Here is a 26282-nt window from a genome sequence, read left to right as displayed (position 1 = left end):
TGTGACAGCTTCCAATTTTTAAATATGGAGAAGAAGTGGGGTTTTTTTAGACAAGAAATGTTTAAGAAATACAACTATGTGAACAAATATTGGAAGGCTCAAGGTAAACACATCTATGACCCAAACATTTTCTACCTGTAAGACTAGGTTCCACTGGCAAAAAAAAACGAAAACAATCTCCAAGGAATAGTATGATAAAATTATATTTTATTCTGTTAAAAATATTTATTACATTACTAATTACTAAAGATTTAAAATGAATTGAACATATAAAGAAAGAGCAAACGTATAAAAGGCATACTGTATTGTTAGCAAAAAGGCAAATCATGTTCAGCACTGCAGAAGCATGTATATAAAAGCTGAAAAGGGAGTTTGGGAAGATTCTTAAAAAAACAAAATTATTTGGTATTTTAAAAATCTTTAATATATGAATTTTTTTAAATTTTTATTAAAAAAAATCTTGCAAATTAGTATAAAGGATAGCTTGGGAAAAGACCTACTGGAAGTACAAAACAAGTTAATATTAACATCATTTCTCTTAAAAGTAAGTTGAATGCTGAATTTATGAATAATTTTTTTTTAAAGGAAAATAATCTCCAAACTTTTGAAACTGAAGTCTAAAGAGTGGTAGTTTTTCACCACTGAAAATCAGGGTCTGCTCATGGCTAAGGTGAGGAGGGTCACATGTTTCCAGGACAGCTTATCATACACACCAGCAGCAATCAGGCTGGATATGGGAACTTTATACCCTGAACCTCAATAGTCGGGATTTTTTAGCTAGGTCAGATCACAAAAATCTCCCTCCATGATCTTTGATATTTCTTTTAAACTTACTGTGTTTTTTGTATCCATTTTAGTTCATTTTTAAACCTTTTCATCAAATTAAAAACACAATTGAAATCAAGCCCACAGCTATGACTTATTGTCTACAAAGCCAGAGATTTAGGCTTGAATTTGCATAAAAATTATATTGTCCTGACTCCCATGCTCTCCCAGCTATTTGAAAATAAAAAGAAGAAGAAAGAGAATAAAGTAGCAGCATTTTAACTATTGTTCAGTTGCATAACAATTGAGTTATACAACTAAACAATAGCATCAATTAAGAGGAAAGAAGAGTTTTTTTCGCAGTGTGAAAGTAGGTTGTGGCATCTGTTTGGCCATACGTTCCTTGTCATCCTTTTTGCTTACTTCAAAGTTCACCTTGGTTAGGATGGTCAGAATGTCTTCACCCCTGAAAAATGTAACAGAACCTTGTGACCACCTATGGGAGGAAATCACTATCATCTACTGTGGTTAGTGATAATTATTTCCTTCAAAACATCAGGCATTTGAATTCATATGGTGTTAAACCAAGGCCTACCCCAGCTTTCTAGGTAAAGAAGTTCTCAGAGCTTCATAACTTACCCTTGGTTTATTAGGGATCTTATGACCATCAGAAACCTCAGTGTCAGCACTGGATTTGGTTTCTTTCCCTCCTGGCCTATTTGTACTTCACTCAACTCCAAGTATGATGTCACTTACCCACTAATCTCCTCAAGGCCCCTCAACATCCTCTGCCTCAAATTGGCATTTCTTCTGTGGATTCACTGATGGCCCCATCAAACTTGAAGCAAGTGGAAATAGAATGTCTCCTGCAGCAACTCCATCCCTTTCTCACCAGCACCTCTTATAAGTTTAGTTGGGCAACCTGTTCATTCAACTCTGTAGCTAGCCCCCTGGAACCTTGCAGGTTCATTCACTAAGTTACAAAATGAAAATGTAGCCTGGATGTTATGGTTCCCTCTCAGTCTTTTCTCTGCCATGGACAATTCTTGCTCTTCACACACATAAAACATAATGAGACACAAAACTAGAAGCAACTTGGAGAGGAGTTCTTGATATTTATATGTACATTAGGTGAACTAAGCCATACTATCATTTAATTAATGGAAACATACGATAATAAATGAGGAAAAGATACTTCCCCAAATTTTGTGAGCTTCAAAGAAGTCAAATTATTGGGAATATAAAAGGTTTCTACTCTTTGGCTCTTAACTCCCACAAGAGGGTTTGAGGTTGGTGAGCTATTATAGAAAGCTTCCCTGGTGGCTCAGATGGTTTAAAAAAAAAAAAATCCACCTGCAATGCAGGAGACCTGGGTTCACTCCCGAGTTGGTGAGATACCCTGGAGGAGGAAATGGCAACCCACACCAGTATTCTTACCTGGGAAATTGCATGGACAAAGGAGCCTGGTGGGCTACAGTCTATGGGGTCATAAAGAGTCAGACACAACTGAGCGACTAACACTTTCACTTTTGACATAGTAAAAGAATGTTAAACATTGAAATTCCAAACTTGTTGAGTGGGTTCAGTCATGTTTCTCCCTAAAAACAGAGCTGTACTATATGATTTTGCCATCTCTCCAGCTCTATGATATACTGATTGTCCTTTGAAGTGCTAAATAAAAGAAAATCCTCTGTAAGCATCTCAGGTTTTTCCATCTGTGAACTAAAGATCTTAACACTTGCTGTCTCTTTCACTCTGCAACTGACCTGAGAATCAGCTATGTGATCCACAATTAGACATTTGGAGATGAATGTAGGATTGAATAAGCAAAAATTACCTAGGACATCTTTCTCTCAGATTCTGGCAAAGTGATTGGATATACCAGGTCCCATTCCAGATGTTTCGGTAGGAAACATAGTCTTTCACAGTGGCCATCCCCAGCAGAAAGTCAGCCTCATCTGGGATATATCTCTTCTGAGGTGATGAGTCCACCTCTAAATAGGCTTCCATCTGTTCTGAGTCGGTCTCAACAGCTACACCTTTCTGGTACTTGTCCCCTTGACAAGCCTGAATAAAAAAGATTTTGGGTTTGCCAATAAGGGAAGGGCATTTTAAGCCAGTGAAGTAAGAGGTCAGCTCATAGATGGAGGCTTCTTGCCCATCGGAACCATAGATGATGCCCTTGTTTCCGTGGGTGAGGATGCAGCAGATGAAGCAGTCTTTGTTTTTGTGGTCCTTCTTCCGGTAGGATTCTAGAACCTCACAGATTCCCTTTGCTGTTTGGTCTTTGTAGTGCACTATCTCAAAATGAAGGTCACGAAAGGTCTTATCCAAAGCCTCTGAAAAGTGAAACAAGAAAAGTCATATTGGACCTCCCTGGTGGTCCAGTGGTTAAGAATCTGCCTGCCACTGCAGGGGGTATGGGTTAGATCCTGGTCCAGGAAGGTTCCACATTCCTTGGAGCAACTAAGCCCAGGGCATACCAACAAACTGAAGCCTGCATACTCTAGTGCCCACGCTCTGCAAGAAGAGAAGCCACCACAATGAGACGCCTCCACACCACAGAGAGAGTAGCCCCCACTCACTGCGACTAGAGAAAGTCCACACACAGAAATGAAGACCCAATGCGGCCAAAAATAAATACACTTATTGAAAACAAAAGAAAGGAAAGTCAGTAGTATACGGCAGTAACTCCTAGACCACAACCTAGAACTAGAGAGAACATTGATCAGATAAGAATTTGAACCTGAATTTAAGAACAAGACCCACTATGTTTGTGGCTGGATTCCACAGGCTTCTAATATTTACTGCCACTAGCTGCAAACATTTCCCAGATCTCAGGCAAATGAGAAAGGGGAGACTGCTATTGTCTTTTCTCAACTAGTCTACAAGATGGGTAAGCTATTTTTAAGGCTTACTACCGAACCAGTCTAAAAACTAACTGTACTACTTACATAACCAGAAAGAAAGCAAAACAAATTTTTAATACAAAATCCATACTTATTTTATCCTATATCTTCTCAGAGCTGTTTATCAAAATACAAGATATGAATGTTTAAAAAGTCAAGTAGAACTAAAAGACTTATTATAAAAAAGTTACCCCTTCCCTACTCTTTCCTACTACCCAGTTATATTCTGTCCAGCCACTTCTGTGAAGGCAACCACTTTCAACTTTTAACTATTTGGGGGAGGGGGTATAAGCCTCCATTTTGTAATGAATTTGGGTACATTTCTACTTATTTATTTATAAATTTTAGACTTTTGTATTGAGTTCCTATTGTGGATGATGAGCACTTGGTGTTCTTAAACATTTATAACATTTAGTTGAAGCAGCAGAAATCTATATATTACCAGTACTATGTAAATATAATATTCTTTAATATGCTTCCTTTCTTATTAAAATAAACCAAGACATATGATGATAAATGATGTAGCCAGTGAACTTAAGCTCTATGGCTATTTAAAACCTTAGAATAGACAAATGTTAACAGAAAACATTCACAGATTCCTGATGATTAAAATCAACCTATCTTAATTTTCTAAGCGCTACTCTATTTAAAAAAAATAAGTCATTACCTGATGTTATGACTCATAAAGACCATTTTCAAAAATTCTTTCATCAAGTTGAAATTCTTAATATCACTATGGATTGGGTTGGATTATTTCTTTTATTGCTTTTAGTTGTCATCATATCTACATTCACATGATGCAAATTATTTTTCATTCAACCTGTAAGATCTCAATCTTAGCCAGAAAAGACTGAGCCAAAGAATTTCTGGTTAGTTTAACATTTGAAAATGCTATTTATGTTAAGAACTCAATTTCTGCTGCACTCAGAGCCCAACTTCTGTAAATGGTTTATACAAAAGCAATGTTTTCACCCAACACCTAATACACTCTGCAGAAGCTCTATGCATTTAGTTGAATGAATCAGTTCTAATGAGATGGATGAAACTGGAGCCTATTATACAGAGTGAAGTAAGCCAGAAAGAAAAACACCAATACAGTATACTAACACATATATATGGAATTTAGAAAGATGGTAACAATAACCCTGTATACGAGACAGCAAAAGAGACACTGATGTATAGAACAATCTTATGGACTCTGCGGGAGAGGGAGAGGATGGGAAGATTTGGGAGAATGGCATTGAAACATGTATACTATCATGTATGAAACGAGTCACCAGTCCAGGTTTGATGCACAATACTGGATGCTTGGGGCTGGTGCACTGGGACAACCCAGAGGGATGGTATGGGGAGGGAGGAGGGAGGAGGGTTCAGGATGGGAAACACATGTATACCTGTGGCGGATTCATTTTGATATGTGGCAAAACCAATACAATATTGTAAAGTTTAAAAATAAAATAAAATTAAAAAAAAAAGAAATCTAAAAAAAAAAAAAAAAAATGAAGTTTAGGGACGTCCCTGGTGGTCCAGTGGATAAGAATCCACCTGCCAATGCAGGGGACCCAAGTTTGTTCCCTGGTCCGGGAACTAGAATCCCACATGCCACTGAACAACTAAGCCCATGAACCACAACTGCTGAGCCTGCACTCTAGAGTCCTCAAGCCACAACAAGAGAGGCCACCACAACAAGAAGCCCAGTAGCTGCAACTAGAGAAGCCTGCATGCAGCAACAAAGACCTAGTGTAGCCAAAAATAGATAAAAACAAAATTTATTGTTGCTTGTAGCCTTTTAGTAAAATTTAATATTTTATCTTTATAAATATATTGCTTTGATTTTAAAAATTAATTAAAAAAAAAACAAAAGCAGAAAACTAGCAAATATATAAGAATGTTCTTCGTGTCCATAGAGAAATATGGTTAGATCCACCTTTTTGAAACATGTGGTCCTGTTGATACAGCTTTTGTTCTCCCTTTTCAACAAAAACATAGGTATTAGAAACATTTCTTTTTTGTTCTACTGTACCTGCATCAAAGTGTGTTCCAGTCCTATCCCTAAGGTCGTGAAGTTCAGGCACCTGCTTCCGTGCTATGCTAAAATCATAATTGTTAAAGATCAAACAGTATCCCCGAGGTTTGCTTGTCATTCGGTAAACTGTGTCAGATGTCTGGAAAACAAAAATCCAACCCAGGAGCTGACTCTCTGGGTCAGCTTTGGTTAGGCATCACCCAAGCCCAACTGGGATGCGAATGCACTTTCCATGGCCCCACCCCAACTTGGCAGTGCTCCCCTAAGCAACTAGTTTCCATTCATTCCCCTGACAAAGAATCCCCAGACTTCTTCCCCACAGTTTAGTGTGTAAAGTCAGTGTCCCAATATTTGGGTCTCCTCAGCATTTGTACTTATATTAATAGTGTTGCCGTCATATTGTATTAGTATTACTTATTCTCATCTCTGCTCAAGGCACAGAACATCTGTGTCAGGGACTAGGATTTATTATTCATTTGAGAGAGCTCAATCAGGAGTTGCTGGACTAAGGACTATTGTAGTGCTGTCTTTAGGCTGCCCCTTTGTGACCTTGTGATTCCCTTGGCTCTCTGATCATCTCATCCATGCTCTGGGCTAACAGCTGAGGACCTATCCATCACACAACACAGCATGGTCCCAGGATTTTTAAAGCTAATGGCTTAACTTGGCTCTGAGGACCACAGTGACTGGAGGAGACAGACAGGTTATGCTATGGGTTACAATATCCAGGTTCTAGTACTTGACAGTGACCCTGTGACCTCCTGATTTCCCCAGGGCTGTTTTAGTGCTGAGATATTTAGCATTTATTGGGAAATCCATGCAGTTTCTCAAGGTAGATGAAAGGGCCCCAGACTAGGGGGCCAAATTCCTGGCTCAATAACCTCAAACCTGGAACAAGTTATTGAATCTCTCTTGCCCTTGGTGTCATTAGCTGATGGGTGGGAATGATGTCAGCAAAATGCTTTACTGATTACAAAGTGTCACATGACTTTGGCTAATCCTTGATGCCCGTACCAAGAGAGGTCTGGTAATTTGCTCAGGAGTCCACTAATGAGTGGTCTCTCCTAAGCTTAATTTCAAGTTTTTTTCAATAGACTTTTGGCTTATAGCAATTCCTCTGCTTCCCTGGGAAGAGTGAATGGGCTGATGAGTAAGAAGGTGGTCAAGTGTTGAAGGCTACAGAAACAGAAATGATACCAGGAAAGGTAATTCTTGGGCCTGCTCAGTGGGAGGAGAACATAGAGATGACTAGATCGTGAACATTTGCTGCTTACGCCTAATCACAAGGGAGAAACAGTTTTGAAATGCCAAGCTAAACGAAGACTTTGCTTCTTCCAGTCCTGTTCAACTCTCCCCCCAAAAGCCCCCTCCCATTTCAGCTGAGGCAGCTGCTAAAGGGATCAGGTTAGAGGCTCCCTACTCCTCTGTCCTCCAACTCTTCCAACATCTTTGGTTTTAAAATAGACATTTAACACACGGGAAACCAAAGAGATCACCTTTACCAAATTCCAAAGTCACATTTTAAACTTGTGCTTTTGTGGAATTTTTCTATAGTTCTCAACACTTTTCATGATGTTTCTGTCCCTTATAAGTTTATTTGGGGAGGGGGGGGAAAGCTCAGGAACACAATAACTAGAATCTGCTGCACAAAAGGGGAAAGAATGGGAATTTCCTGGTACCTGCCACTCACTGTCCTGTTCTCCTGGAGAGTCTGACATGGCCGGCATCTCAGAGTAGCCCTCCTCTGGAAGCGATTGTGACATATCTGGAATGAAATGTGACAGGGAAGATATTGTTTAGTAAAGAGGTGGCACCCTGGACAACATAAGGTCCCTTTTAAAATGTAAATTCACAGACTGCCTTGAACATAATATACTTGCAGTCCACAGAATAAGGGAAAATCTTACTGCCGACTCATTCTGCCTGTTATTTCAAACTTGCCAGCCTGAGGCTACAGGGTCTCTGCCTTTTGACAATTCCTTTTACATCTTCCAATGTGCAGAGAAGGTGACTAGTAGTCACTGCTATTAGGAGAGCAGATGTGGTAAAGGTTGTAGAGAGGAGACAATGAGGCTTGTAGTTTAGTCATTGTCCGACTCTTTGAGACCCCATGGACTGTAGCCTGCCAGGCTCCTCGGTCCATGGGATTTTCCAGGTAAGAATACTGGAGTGGGTTGCCATTTCCTTCTCCATGGGATCTTCCCGACCCAGACACTGAACCCACATCTCTTGCATCTCCTCCATTGGCAGGCGGCTTATTTACCACTAGAGCCACCTGGGAAGTAAATTAACTAAATAGACCTTGAAAACATATCTGCAAGTATTACCATTTGAAAATGCATCTGGATCTCTTTCAAGGCTCATTCTTCTCTCTGAATTTTAAAAGAAACATACACATATTTGATTAGAAACAGTTGTGACATAGAAGCATCTGTCAATTTAAGACTACATTTTGCTGATTCACAGCTCTCAGGTTATTTATACCTTGTCTTAATTCTTCATAATCATAGATTTTCTTCAGCAAGCTCTTGTTGACCTGCTCACAGATTCTTTTCAGGGTGTCCAAGTTCTCTTCCCCTAGGATGGTCCTCTTCTCCATCTCCACGAAAATATCAAGCAAAGTCTAGAGGGAGGAGAAGTCAAGTTAGAAAACAGGATGGAGTTTTACTGACTTTTAGATTATTATTTTTTTATTTCCACTTTCTCCAAATTAGACACCCACCTAGCTTCCCAAGCTGATCCTCTTAAGAGGACATCCTGGTCTTATAAAGCCAATCAATAAACTATCAGGGAGGGAATTCATGTTTTCTGGCCCAAAAAGACAGAAATAACATAGAGAAGAAGTCACCTCAGATGTCACCCAGTCTCTAGGCCCAACCATCTATGGACACTTTTATGTGAAGACAGTGAAGCAGCAGTGAAGCAGCCCAGGTACATGGCTGAGATGCAGCTGCCCAGTCCCCATGGCAACAGCCCTGGGAACTGCCTCACACCCTACATTGCCTCTGGCACCCACTCACCTCCAGGCTGAGGGTCCTTAACAACAGAGCAGTGACCAGTGCACTGCAACACACACACACAGACAAACACACACACATACAGCATTACATCACAGTACAGACACATATATGTATAGACACACCATACCATACACACACACACACACACACACACACGCACACAGAGTTCCAGGTCCCAGGTTTTTCAGAGACTGCAGAAGTGGGGAAATGGTCTCAGGCCCACCGGTGGCTCTCCTGGCTCTACAGGCCCCCACACTGACCTAGGCTCCCACAACCAGCCTTCTCCCTTTGTTCCTCACTCTGTCTTGTCCCTGATAATTAATGTGAGCAGCACCTTATATTATACAAAGGCATCATATCTACAGCACTCATTCCAGACAGCATTCTTCTCCCTTGGTTAAAAAGTGAGAATTCAGGTTGCTTTTACTGACAAGAGCTCTCTTTAGTCTCAGTAATCCCCACCAGCTGACTCACCCTCAGGGCTACACCTCGGGTGAGACACCAGGTCTTACCATGTCATCATCCAGCTTACATTTGGCAATCTCCTGGCTCAAAAAAAACTTAAAGTCCTTCAATTCTACTTTGTTCACATCTTCTGAAATCTGGAAAAGCAGAATCCTATGGGGGGAAACAGAAACACTTTAACTTTCTTCAGTTATTTCCCATCTGATATATGGAGTCACGTGGACTTGATCCTCTGGCCTCCCTTTAAAATAAAACCAGCTATTGACATGATTTGTGAGTTGAGTTCTTAGAAAGGGGCTGGTGTCGTGACACTGAAGACTCATGGCTCATGCTCAACTGTCCCACTCTTAATGGAATTTAAATTCCCCAGGGACTTCCCTGGTGGTTTAGTGGTTAAGAATCCACTTGCTCGTGCAGGGGACACAGGTTCAATCTCTGGTCCAGGAAGATCCCCCATGCCCCGGGGTAACTAAGTCCATGCGCCACAGTTACCGAGCCCATGCTGTAGGGCCCAAGAGTTGCAACTGCTGAAGCCCACAAGTCCCAGATTGAGCATACCATAATGAAGAGTAGCCTCTGCTCTCTGCAACTGGAGAAAGCCTGCATGCAGCAATGAAGACCCTGCACAGCCAAAGTAACTAAACAAATAGTTTTAATTTAATTAAAAAATTTTAAAGTTCCCCAATTTTAACTTTCAGTTAATATCAGTTGAGTGAATTGTGTTTTTCCCTTGTCCTTCACTATAAGATCAAGATCTTGTGGCAAAGAAAGAAAAAAAAAAAGCTTTGATTTTGGATATTATTCTTTTCAAAACACAGATCAGTTTAACCCTAATTCTTCAATTAAAACTAGTCAATGTTCTCCCAGCCACTCCCTTCAATAGGAAGGCCAAACACCTCCTCCTGGAACACAGGCTTTTGTGAACTGAGCCTAGTCTGCCTCTTCATCTCTGGCCATGCCTTACCACCATCTCCTCATTCCTCTCCGAACATACCCAGTTGCCCTGCTCCTCACCCTTTGATGTTGGGCCCCTCATACCCCCATTACCTTGTCCATCTGTAGACTGGATTAAGATGGTCCTAACCCGATGGCTGGTGTCTTTAAAAGAAGAGGGAACTTTAGACACAGACACAAAGGAGAGAAAACAAGGTGAAGAGAGTGGCAAGATTGGAGTGATGCATCTGAAAGGAGGACACCAAGGACTGCCTGCAACTGCCTGAAGCCAGGAGAGGAGCATGAATTAGAGTCTCCCTTAGAGCCTCCAAAAGGGAACCTGTCATGTTAACGCCTCAATTTCAGGCCCATAGGCTCCAGAACAATTAGAAAAATAATTTCTCTACTGTGTTAAGCCTTTGGCAGGACAGACAGCCCAAGCCACTGCCGTTCTTCTGACAGCATCTGGAGTCATGGGGATTAAGCAGTCATTGGGTGTTGCAGACTGGCTTATGAAGTGAGATTGTGGAAGCTGTTTAACCTTTAGGATGATTGGTTATTACAGTGGGTGTTTCCAGTGTATGGCCAGAGATAGAGTAGAAGTGATTATCTTAAGACTTCTCTGGTGGTACAGTGGGTAAGAATCCACCTGCCAATGCAGGGGACACGAGTTCTATCCCTGGTTGGGGAAGATTCCACTTGCTCTGGAGCAACTAACATGTGCAGTGAAACAACCAAGCCAGAGTCCTGCAACAACTGAAGCCCACGCGCCTAGAGCCTGCGTTCCGCAACAAGAGAAACTACCACAATGAGAAGTCAATGCGCTGCACAAAGAGTAACCCCTACTCGCCACAGCTAGACAAAGCCCAGGTGCAGAACTGAAGACCCAGCACAACCGTTAATAAATTAATAAATGAATCATTTTTTTAAAATGGTTATCTTATACCATTAAAAAAAAAAAACAATTATTGTGGGGGTCCAGGCTGGCCAATCCAGAATGACTGGCAGCACACACCTCACTGAAGAACTTGGTAACACAAGCCTTAAAGTGTGTAATAAAAGCCTAAAACCCTGTGGAGAATTTCATAGTCATCCACAAGTAGATGGGACAGGTTCTCGAGTGGGAAGCTACAATGCTTTATTTAATAATAGGCAAAGTTAAGTGCACGGTATGAACACCAGCAAAGCAGAAGCATCAAGATAACAGACATGTAAAGAGAGGAGAGTTAGAATGCTTAAAGCATGGCTATTTGAATTTCAGTGGCTTCCCAGGTGGTTCTAGTGGTAAAGGACCCGCCTGCCAATGCAGGAGACATAAGAGACGCAGGTTCAATCCTTGTGTTGGGAAGATTCCCTGGAGGAGGAAATGACAACCCAGTCCAGTATTCTTGCCTGGAGAATCCCCATGGACAGAGGAACCTGGAGGGCTACAGTCCATAGAGTCATAGAGAGTCAGACACGACAGAAGCAATTAGCACATGTACCTATTGGTAATGTTTCACTATGTAAAGAAAATTTTACTTTATTGGTTTTAGTATTTTTTTCCTCTGAATTCTACATTAAGTCTCTACATTTCTTAATCTGGCCATGGTGAAACTTCTTACCAGAGCCTCCAAAGTCACTCCACACAGACAACCTACATACAATATCAGCCCTGCCCATAAAGATGTGTCCATTCAAACCCACAGCTCCCAGGTCCACCCCGTGGAGGTTCTCCCCACCTGTAGGCAGAGATCTGGGCCCTGCCGGGTATCTGAAGCTCCCTCTTCATCTCCTCCTCGCTGGTATACAAGTAGTTAAGCAGCAGATCCAGTCTATTCACTCGGAAAAGCAGCTCCTTCAAGAAGGACAGATTGTTTTCCTCCAACATTCTCTTTTCTTGGAGCCTCTGGAATAGCATCAAGGCATCCTTGATGGGTTCCTGCTTCCTATATGGGATGTGGTCCCGGCTTAGGAACTTGAGGGCAGCCAGGTCGTCACTGCCCAGCTGCTCCCCAATATTATAGAGACATTGGGTGAGAGCCATGCTTTTCAAGTGTTAGGAGAATGTAGTTGTTACCTAGGTTAAAACACAATGTTATTTTCAGATGAGGAAGAAAACTACCACTTACTGGTTTGTTCCTTCATCAAATGCTATTACATCTACTGTATGCCAGACATTATGCTAAAGATACAGGGAAGAAGAAAAACAAAATGAAAAAAAAAAAACCCACAAACAAACAGGTTCCCACTCGTTATCATTTTGGAACATAACATTGCTTTGGAAAATAGATTTACAAACTAATCAGTGGTCAGAGAGTTGTAACCAGAGCACAGGAGAAATATAGAGCCTTAACTCAACCTGGGAGAAGGGCTTCCTGGAGAGAAGTCACCTTTGGGGAAAAGAGGGTGAAGGACAATTCTTAAAGGAAATAATGTGTGCAAAAGATGGAGGCAAGAATGTTCAAGTCAGTTCAGACAGGCATGGGGAGCTCAAAAAGTAACCGTGAAGAGTCTGAAAGAGGGAATGGTGAGACAAAGGGATGGAACTGTGACCAGGAACCATTATAAAGGGCCCAGACCATGGGTCAACGGGGTCAGGCTCTGTCCTGGAGGTAATGGGAAACTAAGAAAGCATCGTAAGCACGACAATGATGTAATCCAATTTAGTATTAACATTTAAAGTGTGGGGGACATACATATATGGGTAACTGAATGATGTTGCTGTACATCTGAAACTAACACAAAATTGTAAATCAACTAGACTCCAGTATAAAATAAAAATTATACTTAAAAAATAAAATGAAGTGTGGAGGACAGATTGGAAGGGTTGGAGGTGGGAAAAGTGATATGATCTGGCAGAAACAATGGTGGTGGGAGGACACGATGCAGTGTTGTCCTCCAGGGGCCTCAAGACTGGCTCTCTCAGCTGGTCAAGAACCCAAGACTGGAAACAGAACCCAGAAGAACTTGGTCAGCCTTTCAACTCAAATTATGGGGTATTTTCACATATTGCTATTGTACAGTCGATAAGTCGTGTCTGACTCTTTTGACCCCATGGACTGTAGCCCTTCAAGCTCCTCTGTTCATAGGATTTCCCAGACAAGAATACTGAAGTGGATTGCCATTTCCTTTTCCAGGGAATCTTTCTGACCCAGTGATCAAACCCACGTCTCCTGCATTGGCAGGCAGATTTGTTACCACTGAGACACCAGGGAAGCCCTATTTCCACATACTTACTTGTTTGAGTGGGCTTCCCTGGTGGCTCAGATGATAAACAGTCCACCTGCAATGCAGGAGACCTGGGTTTGACCCCTGGGTCAGGAAGATCCCCTGGAGAAGGGAATAGCTACCCACTCCAGTATTCTGGCCTGGAGAATTCCATGGACAGAGGAGCCTCACAGGCTACAGTCCATGGGGTCTCCTAGAGTCAGACACAACTGAGTGACTAACACACACACATTTGAGCAGGTAAGAAAAGGAGAGGGTAGTGTTTCCGGAAACCACAGACAAGCTTCACACAAGTAGCCCCGAACCTGGAGTTTTCCCCCTTGAGCCCCTTGAGTCACCGTGGATTTCTCCTTCACCCTCCCTGCTCTGATAGGCCTATATTCTAGGCACAAGGAGCCCTTAGAGCAGGGTTCGTATCAGACACAGCATAGTAACAAGACTGGGACATGACTACTCGAGGCGGGCTACATGGTCACTGTCAAAGCCAGGAATCTCACCAGCAGCTGAGTGTCTAGGCAGTGGGGCTGTGGGGTCAGACAGAACTTAGACCAGAACCCAGGGTGAGCCTGGCCCAGGCCTGGGCACTTCAGAGCCTCTTAGGGTGAGATTCTCCTCGGTAAGGTAAGATCAAAAGAACAACCTCTCCTGCAGTGTTGTGAGTATGAAAGTGAAAGTGATAGTCGCTCAGACACGTCTGTCTCTTTGCCACCCCATGGACTGTAGCCCTCCAGGTTCCTCTGTCCATGGGATTTCCAGGCAAGAATACTGGAGTGGGTAGCCATTCCCTTCTCCAGGGGATCTTCCCAAACAAGGGAACGAACCCAAGTCTCCTGTACTGCAGGTAGGTTCTTTACCTTCTGAGCAACCAGGGAAGCCCACTTTGAGTATGTAACACCTATAGTGTTTGCAGAGTAATGACCAACAACTAATGAATAAAGGCGTGTTCACCTGAAAGAAAGGAAACACCTTGGCTGTGGGGCTGGACACCACCGGCCCCACAGCAGGTGGTTATATGAACACTTACATGAACACTTGTTCATGTAACCTCAACACTTCTCTTACCCTCCTAATTTTCCTGCTTCCTCACTGGAAACTTCAGCTGGAAGCAGCAATTTTCAATCTCTTCATCGTTGAAAACTTTTCCTTGAAGGCTTACTCAAATGCTGCCTTACCTCAGGGCTACTGTCTGCGAACCTTGAACTAGAAAACCTTTAACCTCAGCTCCATCACTTGCTTGTTCCCACAGACTCTGTGCCTCTGGGCATTTTGCTTGACATCAAATAATCTTAACCTGTTTGGATCTCTTTCCTCCCTGAAACAAGGCTCCTGAATTTTTAAGCTCCCTGCATTCACTGACATTCTTGGATGAAACCATGAATCCTGACTATCACTTGAGGGGCGATAGAGTGAACCAGGACCTGTGTATTTTGTACATCAGATGTTAAAATAGAAACATTAAGGTAAATTTTAGTATTTTTTAAAAGTGGCCCACAGAAAAATAACTTGTTTTAAAGTAACCCAAAAGATTTTGAAGCTTTTTAGCTTTTCTTTTTCCAGCCTCCCAATGCTGATTATAGAACAGTGGGGGTTTTTTGAGGGGGAAGGGTAAAAATTGAAAATACAATAAATTATAACATGGTTACAGTTGTCATTATCATACATCACATACACATAAAGATACATTTATATAAAAAACAAACATGTACACCTGGGTTTTTTTTAACCCACTTAATAATTAGAACGAACATTTACCCTTACCATAAACATTCTTTTTTGGCATATTTTTAATATTTCTTGAATTCCAACATGTGAAAATAAAATTGATTTTAAGCAATTTTCTGTTTCTTTACTGTTAAAATAAAATTACATTGAGGGACTTTTTCATATATCCTGGGCATATCTCTGATTATTTCCTTTTTTAGAATTGGAATCATGGCAAAACTTTTTGGCAAAACTTTTTTTCACACTTTTGGTCTAGAGCTGGCATTACTGTTTAGACAAAGTGTTTTCTTGATTAGGGAACTGTAGGGACAGTTTCTTGGGAAGATGCATTTTGTTTTACATTGGAGTCACAAAGACTGCAGAGCCTGGATCATTCACTGCAAAAGCAATCAATTATCATAAAAATATTTGATATCTTAAATATTTGGCCAGCACCTAAAAGCATAAGTTCAAAGTTCAACAAACAAAGCTGCTGGACATTCCAGGAAACAGACTAGTGAGTTCATTCCTTAAATCACACTCTATAGGAGCACATATGCTCTACAGGGTTTGTACATATCACGACAGCATGATATGTAAGCTTCAATAACTAGAAACATCCCAAAAGTCCTCCAATAAAGGAGTGGTTAAGTCAACTACTGGTGGCTCAGAGGTTAAAGTGTCTGTCTGCAATGTGGGAGACCTGGGTTCGATCCCTGGGTCGGGAAGATCCCTGGAGAAGGAAACGGCAACCCACTCCAGTATTCTTGCCTGGAGAATCCTATGGACGGAGGAGCCTGGTGGGCTACAGTCCACGGGGTTGCAAAAATCAGACACGACTGAGCAACTTCACTCACTTCACTCAAGTCAACTACAGTATAGTCATACACTGAAAGTTGTGCAGCACTTAAGAAGATGCCCTCCACCTTCTGAAATTAAAATGCATAGATATTCAAGATGTGTTATGTCAGTGAAGATATAATAACCAAGGATCATATAGCTACTTTTCAGAAACACTCAAACAACACAATTAGATTTTCAGTGATTATAGACATAAAAGCAAAAAAAAAAAAGATACAGAAATTCTGGAAAGTGACATACCAAACTCATAAAGTGCCTAGTTTTTGTATTCACAGATCTTTGAAGAAAATACATTGGTTGCCTGAGAAGAGAGGAACTAGAGGTCTGGGGGTGGGGGAGGCGCGGGTGTGGACCGGAAGTGACATGCTCTACATTCTGTACCCTTTGCACAGTGTGAATCTTTACCATTTGCGTGTATTACTTATGCTAAATGTACATGAACTTAAATGAAAAGCTCTGCTTAAAGTCCTATTTTTATTCCCGTATATGAATCTGGAAAGGATCTGAACTGGGTCCAGTTCTGCTTAGTACCATTAAGTCCAGTGTCCTTAGAACTTTTAACAGTTCTAACCATTGCTAAAATATCATTTTACAGAATGAAATCAACCAAAGAATCAAATGAAAGCAGAATCTCCTTTTTTCCCCCTTTGCAGTTGTTTTCTGATATTATAACAATTATTTTCTGATATGATTTTCTGACTCTGATAACAATGCTTTTTGTATTCATCTTAGAAAATACAGGAAAGATAAAAGAATAAAAATACCTATAATTCTATCATCCAAAGTTAAAAGCCCTAATCAAAACATTCCAGACATAAATTGTACCAATGTTTTCAGTCTCCCAAGGCAATAGAAATAAAACCAAAAATTAACAAATGGGACCTAGTCAAGCTTACAAAGTTTTGTACAGCAAAGGAAACCAAAAACAAAATGATGGAGAAGGAAATGGCAACCCACTCCAGTATACTTGCCTGGAGAATCCCATGGGCAGAAGAGCCTGGCCGGGCTACAGTTCATGGGGTCACAAAGAGTGGGACATAACTGAACCAACTGAGCAGGCACACAGCCTTTGTCACATGGAAAATGAATACATTTACTTAACACTAATTTACTGAGACCTCTATGTATCAAGCTCAGAAGTGAAGAAAACAAATAAAAATCCTTCCCTTCAAAAAAAACAAAACAAAATGAAAAGACAATCTACAGAATAGGAGAAAATATTTACCAATGATGTAACTGACAAGGGCTTAATTTCCAAAATATACAAACAGTTTATACAGCTCAACAACAACAACAACAAAAAACAACTATAAAATGGGCAGAAGACCCAGAGAGACATTTCTCCAAAGGAGAATATAAATGGCCAATGCTGCTGCTACTGCTGCTAAGTTGCTTCAGTCGTGTCCGACTCTGTGCGACCCCATAGACGGCAGCCCACCAGGCTCCCCCGTGCCTGGGATTCTCCAGGCAAGAGCACTGGAGTGGGTTGCCATTTCCTCCTCCAATGCATGAAAGTGAAAAGTGAAAGTGAAGTCGCTCAGTCGTGTCCGACTCTTAGCGACCCCATGGACTGCAGCCCACCAGGCTCCTCCGTCCATGGGATTTTCTAGGCAAGAGTACTGGAGTAGGGTGCCATTGCCTTCTCTGAATGTAAGTTGGTACAGCCACTATGGAAAATAGTATGGAAGTTCCTCAGAAAACTAAAAATAGAATTACCATATAATCTAGCAATCCCACTCCTGGGCATATATCCAGACAAAACCTCTAATCCAAAAGGATACATTCACTCCTATGTTCATAGCAGCACTATTCACAATAGCCAACACATGGAAGCAACCTAAGTGTCCATCAACAGATGAACAAATAAAGAAGATCTGGTATATATATACAATGAAATATCACTCAGCTATAAAAAATAATGAAATAATATAATTTGCAGCAATCAGACATTGTCGTACTAAATGAAGTAAATCAGAAAGAGAATGATGAATACGATATGATATCACTTATCTATGGAATCTAAAATAGGACAAATGAAACCTATCTATGAAACAGAAACAGACGTGTGGTTGCCAAGGGAGAGGGCGTAGGGGCAGAGATGAAGTGGCAGGTTGCAGTTCAAAGAGGTAAGCTCCTGTAAATGGAATGGATAAACAACAAGGTCCTGCCCTACAGCACTGAGAACTATATTCAGTATGCTATGATAAACCATAATGGAAAAGGATATTGAAAAAAATAATGTATATGTATACGTGTGTGTGTGTGCACGCGCATGTGTGCGTGTGACTGAGCAGAAATTAACACAATATTGAAAATCAACTATACTTCAATTTGAAAAAAAACTTAAAATAAAAAACAAAGATAGGACTTCCCTGGTGGTACAGTAGATAAGAATCTGCCTGCCAGTGCAGAGGACACAGGTTCCATCCCTGGTCCAGGAAGACTCCACGTGCCTCAGAGCAACTGAGCCCGTGCGCCACAACTCGTAGCCCGCGTACCCAGAGCCCGTGCCCTGCAATAGCAATGAGAAGCCAGTGCACCCGCTACTAGAGAGTAGCCCCCACTCGCCGCAACTAGAGAAAGCCCAAGGCAGCAGTGAAGACCCAGTGCGACCAAAAGTAAACAAATTAACAAATAATTTAAAAAAAAGATAACTACCTAATAATATTTTACTGTCTTTCCTACAAAATATTTTAGTACTGTTTATATATTTTCCCTCCTATCTGAACACACTGTATTTCTGAGGTGTAAGTGTATTTTTCCACTGATAATATTATAAGTACAACTTGATGTCTTTTTTTTTCTACAACATGGATTTGAACATCTGTAAGTTATATAATCATACAAATGGGCAATAATTTAACCAGTCTCTGATGACATTTTTTGTTGTTGTTCAGTTGTTTAGTCGTGTCCGGCTCTTTGCAACCCCATGGACTGCAGCATGCCAGGCTTCCCTGTCCTTCACATCTCCTGGAACTTGCTCAAACTCATGTCCATTGAGTCAGTGATGACATTTAGGATGATCTTACAATGCAAATCTCCAATGCAACTCTGATTATTTTATTAGAATAATTTCTTAGAAATAGCATTATTGAGATGAAAGGCATAAAGCTTTTTAAGGCTTTTGTTACATGTTCAACAGCATTTCCTGACATATAAAAAAATCCAATCCAAAGCCAGAATGACATGAGTTTGAATATAACATGATTGGCTCCCATCCTCTATAACCAGGTCATTTCATTTTCTTTGCAATAGCCTGGCAGTGCTTTCTAAGTGATTTTTACATCGCATCCCTACTACTTTCACTTAGTAGGGAAAGTACTGGCGAGGCTTCTTTCCTGACCCAGATTTTCCAAAACACATTGTGGTATAATATTGTCTTTGTTTAGGTCACCCATCTCTCTGCTCGTAGTACCTGGGAAGCACTATTACCTGCTCTAGATTTTATACCATTAACCACGGGCCACCTCTAGATTAGGCTTTATAGGAAGAGGAACTAAAAGGCACTTCTTTTTTTATGGGATCTGGGTTTATTGCACGAGCTCATAAGCCAGAAACTTTATTAGAGTAATATTTTAAAAAGAATATTCATTGCTCTATTTTTCTCATCCTAAAGTAGTAAAAGTAACACTTGTTCCTTAGAGAACTTTTAAAAGAAAAATACCACTTGGAAAAATTTAGAAGTAATTTTGGGGTCACTTTTGTGGGTTTTTCCCCAATTTTATTCACATACATGCATATATAATATATGCATATACCTATGTAGAATATATCAGTTTGAATATATTGATGTATATTGCATGCAAGATAGAGGAGAGGGGTGGGAATGGAAAGGCCTTCAGAAGTTTTACTTTCAATTATATAATATCTAAGTAATAAGCCCACATACATATACTTGTATTATATGATATGTAACTATATCTATTATTTTTATAATGTGTGCTCCAAAGTGTTTTTATATAGCCAAATGTTTGTATTATGATATATAAATGTTTATAACATATAACCATATAAACATAAAAATATTTTTCTTGTCTCATTTACTGCAATCCTCTCTAGAAAATGCTATTATCATCTTCACTTTATTACCATGAAAAATCAGTTCAGAAATAAACTAGTGAGAGGTATCAGGCCCAGATTTGAGCATCTCAAGAGGCTCAGTGACAGACCCTGAAAAGATTTAGATTTCATTCTAATTGCAGTTGGAAGCCAGTGAAGAAATTTAATAAAGACACATAATCAAAATATTTTTAAAGATTATGAATTACTTAAAATTTTAAAAGACTAAGTGAAGTGAAGTGAAAGTCACTCAGTCATGTCCAACTCTTTGTGAACCCATGGACTATACGGTCTTTGGAATTCTTAAAGAAACCCCCAAAAGAAACAACAAACAAAAATTCTTAACAAATCCACGAAAGCAGAGAGAAGGTCAGAACCTTACAACCAAGCTGGTATGTGCTGAAGTCTGGATTTAAATCTCAGCACCTCATCCCAGAGTCCCAAATTAGCACTGCCTGTTACACCACAATTAAATTGCAAATAAATCTCATCTAATCACAAACAATCCTTCTAACAACATTCTAGCAGCATCTTAGCTCTCTCAGTCTTATGGAAAACTACCTCAAAGCTGGAGAAAATAAACCCAAAATTTGCATTCCTCTTCTGAGACAAAAATCTGTGTCTCATTCAAAGTTCAAGAGTACTGGAAAGTTAGTCTCAGGCCTGAAAGCCCTAAGTAATAGGATGGCCATTCCCTCCAGTCCAGGAGGATCACTCCGAATTGGGGTTCCCACTCCAAATTGGGATTCCCCCAGAACCTGCCAGAGGCCCACACAAGCACTGTTCACTGCAGGGCCCCAGCCAGCACTATCACACAGCCCAGGAAAGGTATCCACATTCCAACCAAATTTAGAACCTACCAAACTGAACAAATGTATAACTTCACCTGTAAATGCTTAATCTCACATTTCCAAACCAATGTTGGAATGAAATTCATAATTCCACCTATGAACGCTTAACTCCACAAATACTGATTATCAACCTACTGCCATTTTATTATTCCCTGTACTGTTCTTTACCCTTTTAATCCCCCCACCCCCACCCCGGAAAGATAAATAAATAAATAATTGAGTGCTTAGCACTGTGTGTGTGTTTCTGTGTGTGTCTGTTTAGGTGTGTGTGTGTTTATGTTGGTGGTCTGTGGGTCGGCAGATGGGTAGCTACATCAGCAAAGTCAGTTGAGATTTGAATTTTGGTTTCTGTTCTTTGATAAGTCTGGCTGGCATAAGGGTGAGGCCTCTGTAAAGATGAATATACTTGGAGTATTCCCCCTCTAAAACCCAGGAATGCATCATCTACCGAAGCTGGAGGGACACGGACATCTGGGATCTCTGGACCCTCACCATGGCCTTCAGAGGCACGGCTAACTCTCCAAGTTTCTCCATCTACACTCAAATACAAGGATTATCCTATGGGCCCCGAACCTGCCAGATCCCATTCTCAGTAGCCTAGAGAGTTCTAGAATCAAAGGCCTTCCTCTCCAAAGTCCCATCAGATCTTACCAGAGGCGGATCCTGGAACCTTCACAGCAGCAGCCACTTCACGGCCTCTTCTCTCAGTAGATCTAAGACAGGAATTAGAGTCAAATGAAGAACCAACAGCGTAGCTCGCTTACTTCCTGTTTTCAAAACTCCTGAGTCACCATAGGCTGAGTGAGGCAGGCCAGCCTCCAGGCAGCAACCCCGTCTCCATCTCCAAGAAGGAGCCCGTGAAATAAGAGGTAGGTGCTGGGTGGGGACCTGGCCATCTGAGACTTGCCTCTGGCTATGTGACTTTGGGCAGGTCATTTTCTCTTTGGGGCTTCCGTACCACATTCCAAAGGAAAAAATTGAACTGAATGATAGCTAAGAACCCTTTCTTTTCCTTTTCAGAAATGTACAGATTTTTATGGGTTCATTATTAAGACTTCAGTGGTTTCCTTCAATAATACTCACTGAGCACTCCTGAGTGATCTTGAGTTCTGGAAACTGTGGGGCCCTCAGTATGGTTCAGAGGGTCTACTGACCCCCACAGAAACTCTCATGGTTTCCCCCATCTACATTCAAATACAAGATCACCTCCATGACCCCAAGACCACCAGATCTCACCCTCAGCAGTCTAGGTCTAGAAAACTCTAGAATCATAGTGTTTCCTCCCAAAAGGCCCAGCCAAACTCACCAAAGGAAAAATAAAATCCCAGGGCCCTCACCATGGACTGGGACCTAGAGATAAAACAGAGAACAAAACTCACTTTAGCCTTGCCTTTTGGCTCTCATCAGTTGTTTTCTGATGATTAAAGCAGAGAAAGAATAAAAAAAAAAAAAAACCTCTCTTCTTTGAAACTACATGTTCTCTTTCCCCAAATGGAGTATTAGCTTTCAGAGGGCAAATTTCACAGCCGAGTGGATTAACGAGATAGCTGAAAATGCCCCTCCACCTGCACAGGGTTAGGTAGGAGTGCTGTGTTCCTTTTGTTCCCTTAACTTCCCTTGACTCTGCCCTGAGAAGTGAGAAGGCAGCCACAGAAGGAAAACCTATTAGTGGCTAAATCCTAGTCCAGGAAGTGCCCCCTTGCTCTTTTCTTGCGACCTCCTGAATATCCACCCAATATCTGTCCTGCCGTTTTATGGGTGGTTCCTGTCCTAGGCTGTGATCTTCACAAAGGCAGGGACCACATCTTTCATGTCCATGTTCCCAGGTTGTGCCACAGGAGTAGAAATATCTCGAATATACAAAGGTCTCCTGCAAACCAACAAGGAAAAGAAACCCTGACGAAAGACAGTGGATCTGATTATAGAGTTCCTTGACAGAGATACTCAGATGGCCAAAGTGTGCAAATGATACTCAAACTCATGACTAAGCTGGGGAATACAAAGTAGGTATGAGCTACCTACTTTGTACCTATCAGAATGGCAAAGGTTTGCAAACTGGATCCAGCTAAGTTCTTGGTGGGCCAGTTCTTCTATAGTACTTATATAAGTTGTAGAAACTGTCCGTCATGGAATAATAAGCAGCAGTTATAAAGTGGGACCAGGCAAAACACTTAAAAAACAGAACTCTGTACTTTAACTTAAAGTTCTATTAAAGTACAGAGTGCTTACTTGCAAATAAAATAAAATAAAATAAAAAGTCAAAAACAGAACAAGCAAAATACAATATGAATACTAATACATAACATGTAATAATAATTGCTAACACTTACTGGGTAGAGAGCAACACCAGTCACTAAGTGGCTAAAGCTGTTATTATCAAATAAATCCTCACAGCTACCTGTTGAGGGAGTGTTAATCCCACTAATGATGAGGAAACAGAGGTACAGAGAAATTACTTTCTTGCTCTGGTCACACAGTTTAAGACATAGTGTACACACACAAAAAAATGGTACATTCACAAAGATACAGAACAATTAAGGATATGTATCATAAGATGGGGAGGGTTGTCTTGGGAGCTGGGCTTCCCAGGTGGCTCAGTGGGAAAGAATCCAAGTGCCAATGCAGGAGACGCAGTTTCGATCCCTGGATTGGGAAGATCCCCAGGAGGTGGGAGTGGCAACCCATTCCAATATGTTTGCCTGGAAAATCCCATGGGCAAAGGAGCCTGGCGGGTACAGTTTCTAGGGTCGCAAAGAGTCAGACATGACTGAGCGACTAGCAAACACACACACTTTGGGAGCCAGCGAGGAGGATAGGAGATAGGCTGGGAGTGGGGAGATCCAAGAAAATGGGTAAAGCAGGGCGGAGGTGGAGGGAAGGGCCATGGGTCCCCAAGACCAAGGGCTTATAGGGAATCGGGACCTGATTGAGTGATCAACTCAACCCTCTGCCCCAGGACAAGTGATAAAGAAAATAAATATAAGAAGGTAAATAAAGTCTTGTGGGAAATCTAAAGTAAACCAGCAGGAGATAGACAGTGTACCTATACTCGAGGCAGCAGAGGAACTGGAGAGTCCTCAGATTAAAAAGTAGCAAAGCCAGGGGCTGTGGTTCAGATAGGAACCCACTCAGAACCTGGCACCCTGGCAGGACTCTTCCCTGGGCATCAGAGGAACTGGAGAGTCCTCAGATTAAAAAATAGCAAAGCCAGGGGCTGTGGTTCAGATAGAAACCCACTCAGAACCTGGCACCCTGGCAGGTAACTTCCCCAGGGAAGTCCTTGAGTGAGAAAGGCGGCATCCAGAAGCCAACTGGGCACCAGGCACTCACCTGCTCCACACAGTCCTGGCAACATCCCAGCCACCAAACTCCCAACGACAAGACCCCAAACTGCCTAACTTCACACGTCGGATTGCTGAGGCTGGTTCTTACAACCAAGCTGGAGAAAAATCCCTGGAAATGAGGCAAGCGGGAGGGGGAGACAAGAGGTGGGGTTGGAAACGCCTCCAGGAAGAAGTTTACTTTTACTTTCGATGCCTCCACCAGGCTTTTATGCCTGCCCCTGGAAGCCTCACTTCCTGGTTCTCTCCTCTCTACGTTCAGAATTTGCTACCAAATTCAGCAGGGCTTAAAAAAATCTTGAGATGAAAGAGAACCTGTGAAACCATTGCCTTCCAGCAGCAGGGCAAACTCTGGTCTTTAGGAAGAGAGAAAGAAAATTCCTGAACAGAAAGAACTAGAAAATAAACTTGATTTTGAAAGCTGGAAAACCGAGGTGACTCACTTGAACAGAAAATGTTTCTTATTTAAAGGAACCATGACCAATTTCCCTACATTCAGAGGTGACCACAGACAATTTGTCAACATGCAAACTAAAAACTAGGAAGCTGGACATGTTTTATTGGAAAGCATTTTTACTCACTACATTTAGTGTTTATCAGCTCTCTAATTTTTAAAGACAGACTTGAGACTGCCTGTGACCAGTAAAATGTCATTCTCGCTTGAAAGGGGTCTGCGGAGAAAAATGCTTCCTCTGTTCTGTGGCCTGAATCTTAGCACTGCAGCCGTGGACAAGCTCCCCGATCATCTGGCAAGAGCTCTTCCTGGGTCCAAACAGATCTCTAGCTGAGTTGTGAGGAAATTCACCACCAAATGGGGGTGCGGTCCTGCCCAGCCCTAAGCAGAGGTAACCATCCTTGTCCAGTGCTGACCCCCGGTGGGGAAGGAGGTGTTGAGGGGAGGGGACAGTGATGTGAAGACCTCTCCTCTGGGAGTCTGAACCTCCCCAGCTTTTCTTCATCCTCCACCCTCTCCCCACCCTCTGCCTCTGTTTCCTGTTTGAATTTTTTAAAGAGCTTTCTGCCTTTTTGTTTTCACATCTTGTAGATTTTAAAACTACACCAATAATAATGCAATACCTGTACGTTGCACCTTTACATCAATTATTTCTCATTCTCCCAGCAATGTAGAGGATCCCCCATGTCATGGAGGAGGAAATGGAGGCTCAAATGAATATACAAATTCGAACTCAGTCCAGCTAGATCCAAAACAAGGATTTTTCCACCATAACACACTATTCCCTCCCCCATAACTTAGGATTTGAAATGAACCATGTGGATGGAAAAGTGCTAAATTTAAACTAACATGATGACCTGGGCGCAGAGGTCAGAAGGTCACCTAAGAAAAAGGAGTCGGCCTCCAGGCACCAGCTAACATTATAAAGATTTTGTGTGTGCCATATGTATAACCACCCAAACTGGTTCATTGCATCTTCTGAGTAATTCTCAGAAGTGGATGCTATTTTTGCTCTCATTTGAGCAAGAAAAATGAGGTTTGGAGAGTTAAAAGACTCAGACAAGCATCTTCAGCTAGTGAGTGGCAGGATGAGGTTTTTGTGTCTCTCTAAAACCCCAAGAGGTTAATCAGTGTCTGAACATTAGTACACATCCATGGTTCTCAATTTGATTGATCTGAGGGTTAACTGAGTAGGTTTCTAAATTGCCAGTCTTCAGGCCCCAGCTCTGAAGTTCCTATCTGAGCAGAATTACAGGAGATAAAACAGATTGAGCACTTAAAGGAATGCCTGGACCTCCTGGAGTTCTCGGTAAATAATCAGTACCACTGTTACATAAGCTCACATCTGTACAATGGCTACGAATTACTAGACATGTAGTGCAGTTGAGGAAACTAAGTTCAGTGTCAATTAACTGACAAACTGCATGGCCAGCACATGATCCCAAGATCGTCGCAGTTGAGCGTTTACACCCATCTCCCAATCCCTGGCTTGGATGGAATGGATGACCCACTGCAGGCATCTACGGAGCCATACTGAAGATGAGCTGGGGAGGTTCAGGGCTTCAACCTGTCTTTTGTAAGGCACTGATCCTACGCTCTCTTAGTCTTAAATCTGTTTTTAAAAGGAAAACCTATAAGGACTTCCCTTGCAGTCCCATGGATAAGACTTCCTGCTTCGAATGTAGGA

General features: G+C 41.6%; 1 protein-coding gene across 3 annotated transcripts; it reads right to left on the bottom strand.

Moving 5' to 3' along the window:
* Positions 1-198: 198 nt before the first annotated feature.
* CASP8 (caspase 8) lies at positions 199-24253 on the bottom strand. Of its 3 annotated transcripts, XM_055573097.1 has the most exons (11): positions 24131-24253; positions 22107-22150; positions 21452-21513; positions 11840-12177; positions 9233-9338; positions 8185-8323; positions 8028-8072; positions 7380-7465; positions 5698-5839; positions 2603-3104; positions 199-1231 (listed from the first exon to the last, which is right to left on the bottom strand). In XM_055573097.1, exons 4-11 carry the CDS (start codon positions 12142-12144, stop codon positions 1096-1098), a joined length of 1461 nt encoding a protein of 486 aa, XP_055429072.1. In that variant the 5' UTR covers positions 12145-12177; positions 21452-21513; positions 22107-22150; positions 24131-24253; the 3' UTR covers positions 199-1095. The 3 variants fall into 3 exon arrangements, with proteins under 3 accessions (XP_055429072.1, XP_055429074.1, XP_055429073.1); XM_055573099.1 differs by lacking the exon at positions 11840-12177; XM_055573098.1 differs by lacking the exon at positions 22107-22150 and having other exon boundaries at positions 24131-24241.
* Positions 24254-26282: the final 2029 nt, after the last annotated feature.

The sequence above is a fragment of the Bubalus kerabau genome, chromosome 3 (genome assembly GCF_029407905.1).
Source record: "Bubalus kerabau isolate K-KA32 ecotype Philippines breed swamp buffalo chromosome 3, PCC_UOA_SB_1v2, whole genome shotgun sequence".
In the NCBI taxonomy this organism is placed as follows: domain Eukaryota; kingdom Metazoa; phylum Chordata; class Mammalia; order Artiodactyla; family Bovidae; genus Bubalus; species Bubalus kerabau.
Note: the sequence above shows the minus strand (reverse complement) of the source record. Positions and strands in the feature narration are given on the sequence as shown.

Excerpts from the sequence above, each read along its gene's own strand:
- CASP8 (XM_055573097.1), bottom strand. The coding sequence starts at position 12,144 with ATGGCTCTCACCCAATGTCTCTATAATATTGGGGAGCAGCTGGGCAGT. Across the intron at positions 9,339-11,839 it reads GCCCAGATCTCTGCCTACAG|GATTCTGCTTTTCCAGATTT; the intron begins GTGGGGAGAACC and ends TTCCCCCCATAG. Across the intron at positions 8,324-9,232 it reads GTAAGCTGGATGATGACATG|ACTTTGCTTGATATTTTCGT; the intron begins GTAAGACCTGGT and ends TCCTCCCTCTAG.